The sequence below is a fragment of the Vidua macroura genome, chromosome 5 (assembly GCF_024509145.1).
Source record: "Vidua macroura isolate BioBank_ID:100142 chromosome 5, ASM2450914v1, whole genome shotgun sequence".
Taxonomy (NCBI): Eukaryota; Metazoa; Chordata; class Aves; order Passeriformes; family Viduidae; genus Vidua; species Vidua macroura.
In genome coordinates, this window is record NC_071575.1 from 18,056,157 (window position 1) to 18,062,156 (window position 6,000).

Sequence of the window (6,000 nt, forward strand, 5' to 3'; positions counted from 1 at the left end):
GATAGAAGATTCAGATTCATTTATTTCTAACTATGTATACCAGTGATGTTTAAAGACCAATGAAAAATTCTAGTCATATACGCAAAATTAAAACCAGCACGGGATATCAGGAATTTAGAAACTTTTTTTTCTAGTAATGACAAGTTTTGTTATGCTTGAAGGAGCTTCAACCTCTGCCCTCTCCTTTTGATTTGTTATGAATCATGGGAATTGAATGTTTGGACTGACATGGGCACCAAGTATTAAAGACCTCAGTTTGGTGCCAATTCAATTTTTTTTTTTGTGAATAAGAACACACAATCCTAAATCCTACCATATAAATGGATTGCCATAGTTCATTGTCCTGCTTAAAAAACTTCTCTGATGTTTTCCATTTTGTTCCTTAATCACATCTGAAATCATGAGAGTTGTTCTTATTGCTTATCTGTTTATTTTTTATTAATATAAATTAAGATGTAAACACTGTAATTATTCCTTTTGACACTGGTATTCTCTGCTGAATTGGCTGTTATCACTAGTAAGGCAGAAGATAAGGACAAGTTCCCCTTCCCAGCCTCATGCTCATGGCTGAGGCATTTACATTAAACAAAGAAATACAGGAGTATCTGTTCCACCTGCCACTGAATATTGTGCATAGCATATTCTTTTCACAATTCCAGCTTTTTCTTGTTATTGCAGATATTATGAATAAGAAACCACAGCTAGCCTGGAAGCTCTATCTGAAGATGGAAACATCAGGGGACTCCTTTAACCTATTGCAGCTCATTGCAAATGATTGTTACAAAGTGAGTTTTCTCTTTAGAGCTTGGTGTATGACATGTTAATTCAGTGATTGTACCAACAGTTATTTTTTGGATACTTTTTATCATTGTTATCACTAGTGAATTTTCTTTTATAATGGCAGGATGTCTAATAATGTGGATGAGTTAGCAAGGATTAGTCAGTATTAGTCATTATCATAAGGACCTACAGGCCTTCTTGGTAGAGAATTCATTAATTAAAATGTTGGTAAATTACTGCATGGTTGAGCTGTCAATAATGATAACAGTTGCTTCTCCTACTAGGGATTCATTATGGGTATAAAGGACAAAAAATTTTAAAGGAAAAAAAATCTAGCATAGATTCAGCAAGATGCTTCATTTTTTTTTTCTTTTTTTTTTTCTTTTTTTTTTTCAGTATTGTGTTTTCCTTAAAGTTTGTAATGGGAGATACTCCTTGTGATCTCAAAAGCAGTATTCTAAAACTGAAAGAATTATCCCTTGTACATCTTTCAAGTACTCAGTTACCATCTCACCCTAAAAGTCTAGTTGCTCAAGCAAGTGACTATGCCTCTGATGTTTCCCATAGATCAATTTGTGAAAGCAGATTGAAAATCAGACCTCATGTAAAATCTCTCTCTAGATCATTTAAAGTCTCACTTAAATCAGTTGATTGCTTTGTCTAAATTCTTTTCAAAGGCTTCTTGTCTTGAAGAGAAGTAGGTCCACATTTTGAATTTATCTAGAGCTCTTAAAAGCTGCATTTATAGAACTAAATTTTTCAGCCTAATTATGTGTCTACATATGGCCATAAATGACTGCTCCAAAATTGTTACTTTAGTAATATAATTTGTCTTTCTACTCTAAGAACCATTGTACCTCTTGAACTAAATGGCAAGGTCCATGTTGTTTGATTTTATGTGGCATTTTTCAGTTGTTTCTGAAACATTACATTATATTGGAGTTCCACAGACAGCAGCAGAGATGTAACTTAGGAAGGCAGTTGCATTAGGCTGTGCTCAACAGAAAACAGAATGAGCATGAATGGAACAAGGTCAGCAGTGTCCTGAGAGGTGGTGTAGCTGGATGCCTCATTGCTGTGCTGATAGAAATTGTTCAGTGAGGAAGTTGGCACACAGGATTTCATGATAATTTCTTGATGCTTTTTATGCAATAGCCCATCTTGTCCATATGGGGAACAGCACATGACTTGGGGTGAAGCATTTCCTAGATTTATATAGAAGGAGATAGAAGGATAGAAGGAGAACATTAAAATTGTACCTGCTTAGTGGAACTAGATCAGATACTAATTTGGATAGATCAGTATTCTAATTTTTCTTTTTAGCTGACACATCTGATAGTGTTCATACTAACTATCTTTATTCCCATACATTTAAGTGTTTCCCAGTCACCAGCGGTTAAAGTCAACATTTATGTGAAGAAAAGAGAATTATTACTCATCCTGTAGTACCAGTGTATCTCTGACTAAGGTTTCCAAATGTAGCTCCTACAGCCTGCACTTTTTTCTCTGCAGGCTTCCAGCTACCAAAGGACAGGAATTTATGCTCAGTCTACCTTCTGTGATCTCTCATGGGAAGATACTAGTCACAAACAACATTGCCCTTCAGGCTTGCTCAAGTGGAGAGCACTCATACAGCCCACATGAGATGTGCTATGCTGACTTCAAAAGCCACAGTTAATATGGTCACTCCTTTTGCATTGACTGTTGCCAAGCAACTTGCTCCTGGTTCCCAGTTACAAGTAGAGAACCTAAGGCAGAAAATATAGGGTACACACTGGATTTTCCTATGCTAAGGAAAATTCTGGATTATAGAATCACTGAATCTTCTTTTGTACTGTATTGTAACAGCGAAGAAAAAATATTAAGTTAAACCCAGAAGATAAACAAATACGTGGCCATGTCTACATGAGGAAATGTGGTTTCATCTTCAAATGTCCGGACTAGTTGGTGGTTGATATTCTGTCAAGGGTTTTGGTATAGTTGGTATTACACTAGATAAGGGCACCTCAAAAAAAGATGTTGTAATACCACCTGTCTCCCATTTCTCTAACTGCAGTGTCCCTGTTCTGTGTCAATTGCTGCCTGCAGAAAAACAGGGAAAATGCACGTTGCTTCTACAGCTTACTGCTGATTTCAGAAAACTGGGCTCAGTGTTTTTAATCCCCTTCTGAAAGGTGGTCAGGAATAATGTTTCCCTTTCTGTGCAGATGCGTCAGTTTTACTATTCAGCCAAAGCCTTTGATGTTCTGGAGAGACTGGACAATAATCCTGAATACTGGGAAGGCAAGAGAGGTGCTTGTGTGGGTGTATTTCAAATGATCTTAGCTGGCCGAGAAGCAAAGTGAGTAGTCTGTGTTGTATCTGAATTTATTTTGCTCTTTTCCTATTTTCAGCTAGCTGTAAGCCAGGATAATAATCTCAGCCTTAGAACTACATATCATCTTCCAATCTTTTATTGGCCTTTCAGAGAATAGACACTCCATCCAGAAGCTCTATATGCAGTTTTCAGCTGGAAGTGTATCTTCCACACCAACAATTATAGAATATATGGTAGAGAATAATTTATGAGCAAGTGCTGTGGACTTTAAAATACCAAAACACTTTAGTCATCATCACTAGGAAAAGCTAGGTTATAAGTGTAGTAGTATGCTCATGAACTGGGGGAAAACAACATCATTTCATGTTGATGGTGTAAGAATGGAAAACTACCACATGACATTTTAAAATGCATAGAACAGAACTAAGGAAACATTTACTTAACACTGTAGGAAGGACATGATTTTTCTAAACAAAGAGTAGATGAGACTGTGCTTTCATTAAAATTTGCCTTCTGAAGACATTGACCGTGTCACACAAATATACGTACTTGATGAAAGCTTAAAGGAAATCATCTGTGTTACTGATAATTTTGGTTTTGGCCCATTTCACTGGATGGGGGAATGAGAGAGAGTAGTGAAGCTGTATTTAAGAACTGCTCCCTTGTGAATATACTGCTGTGATGCCAGATGGCCATTGTCTTCTGGCCAAAGTTGCTGTTTCCTAGATGACTGGTGGGTGTGTATCTTGGCTTCTACACCTTCCTTCTATTCACTTCTCTTCTGGAATAATCTCATTAACTACTATACCTTTCAAGTGTCCTTTTAGCAATCACTGCAGCAGATGCAGTAAAATACACATAACTTGCCTGTTTTTCAAAATATGAAATTAAGTTCTTACTGTAAACTAACTGGCAAACTGCAGCAGGATTTATATATGTTTAATAATAATAGGTTTATTCTATTAGGAGTGTTGATTTCCTTGTTATTTGTGTTTATGTGTATTTCGTTATGTGTAAAGTGCTTTGGCAGCATTAAGCTAGATGTTGCCTACTAAAGACTAGCAAATAACACTAAAGATTTTTTTTGAAGTTTGGTTTGTTCTGGGGAACAATTTTGCAAGAGTGAGGGTATATATACAAATTCTCACATATTCACACACTAAACTAATTACATTTTGGTGATTTTATTTTTTAACTTAACATTTCTTTACAATTGTGTACAAGATATTTTCATTGGTTGCTTTTTTGTCTCTGGGATCGCATCTAGTGTGCATTTTAATCTATTCCAGCACTGCAGATGAATGGACCTCTCTGTATCAGAGGACCCATGTTTTGTGAAATAGTTTGATGTGAGCAGTTTATTGTATCAATTGGGTCTAACACTCACTTAAATCTTTGCTTTTCACCTTTGTAGAGAGACTCTGCGGGAAGTACTGCACCTTCTGAAGAGCACTGGTAATTCTCAAGTAGAGTACATTGTTCGCGTCATGAAAAAGTGGGCCAAGGAGAACAGAGTCCCTGTTTGAGTCAATGTCACAGAATGAACCAGGTCAGTTGCTACAGCATGTCTGGCTGCAAGACAAGGGTCTTAGTTTCTCCTGTGCATTCTGGGTATCTCCTTCCTTGCAGGACTTTAGACATTCAAGCAGGTTGACCCAGCTGAGGAAGAATGTCCTGCAGTGAGATTCAAAACATACAGCGAATTGGTTTTTTGGGTGTTTTTTTTTTTTGTTGTTGTGGTTTTTTGTTTTTTGTTTTTTGTTTTTTTTTTTTTTTTTTTTTTTTTTTTTTTTTGTTTCTTTTTTAAATTAAAACTTTATTGGTACTTTTTCTGTTGCACCACTCTATTCCTCAAAGATTTTTTAAATAGTAGTTTCAACTGTCTACAAAATCAAGGTGCTCCTCAAATTGTTCCCCAGATTCCTCCACAAAAGTTACTGAACTGCATGGTGGAGTTTGTTTTCCAGCAAGCCTTTTGGCCTCTGGAGAAGAATCATTTGTTACATGACTCAGACAAACCTACTTCAGCAAGTGATAGAATGTGGCAAATAGAGATGGTGACAGTGATATCGCTAAGCACTACTAGGGTATCAGATAATACAAAAGGCTTAACATAGAATCATATGATCATAAAATGGCTTGGGTTGGAAGGGACATTAAAGATCACCTAGTTCCAACCTGCCATGGGCAGGTACAGCTTTCAGACAGCTTTTTTTTTTTACTCAGAGCTGCTCAGGTTCCTCAATGCTTTATCCAACCTGGCCTTGAACAGTTCAAGGGCTGGGCCATCTACAACTGCTCTGGGTAACTTGTTCCAGTGCCTCACCACCCTCATAGTAAAGAATTTCTTCCTGATACCTAAGCTAAACATAATCTCAGTTTGAAACCATTCCCTCTTGTACTGTCACTACATGCCCTTGTGAAAAGTCTCTCTTCTTTAGGACTTTTAGAGATTACCTGTCTGGGGTAAAATACAAACCATATTCTGAGGAGTATACTTTTCTGGATGAATTTCAATTACCAATACCTTAATTTGGGGTTTTTTTGTCTGTAAGGATTGTTTTCTCTCCTACCATCTTTTTCAGTGGATGGAGACTTATTTGACTGATGGTATTGTTCAAGCTCACTTTGAAATTTAACACTCAGAACATTTATTCATGTTAATATAGTTCACATGAGAACTTTAGCAATCGGATGGATAAAAAGATCTTTTGAATTATTTTCTTCAGCATTTGCCACTGTCGTGAGCAATAGATTCATTATACTTTTGGATTTATTATACTGTCCTGTTTTTTTAAGGAGAACAGTTCAGGGAATACAAAATACTAGGAGAAGGCAGCAGTTGTAACATACAAATGTCTTATACATTTGATAATAAAAAACATTTGTATATTATTTGTAAA

General features: G+C 36.4%; 1 protein-coding gene across 4 annotated transcripts in view; it reads left to right on the forward strand.

The window, feature by feature from the left end:
• IFT56 (intraflagellar transport 56) overlaps positions 1–4,827 on the forward strand; it is a 45,758-nt gene extending 40,931 nt beyond the window's left edge. For 3 of the 4 annotated variants that reach the window (XM_053978859.1, XM_053978861.1, XM_053978862.1), the window contains 3 exons: positions 679–785; positions 2,988–3,121; positions 4,512–4,827. In XM_053978859.1, coding sequence (XP_053834834.1) covers positions 679–785; positions 2,988–3,121; positions 4,512–4,623 — 353 coding nt within the window. In that variant the 3' untranslated portion in view covers positions 4,624–4,827. The remainder of the gene's footprint in view (positions 1–678; positions 786–2,987; positions 3,122–4,511) is intronic. The other variant, XM_053978860.1, reaches the window with a different exon arrangement.
• The last annotated feature ends 1,173 nt before the right edge of the window (positions 4,828–6,000 follow it).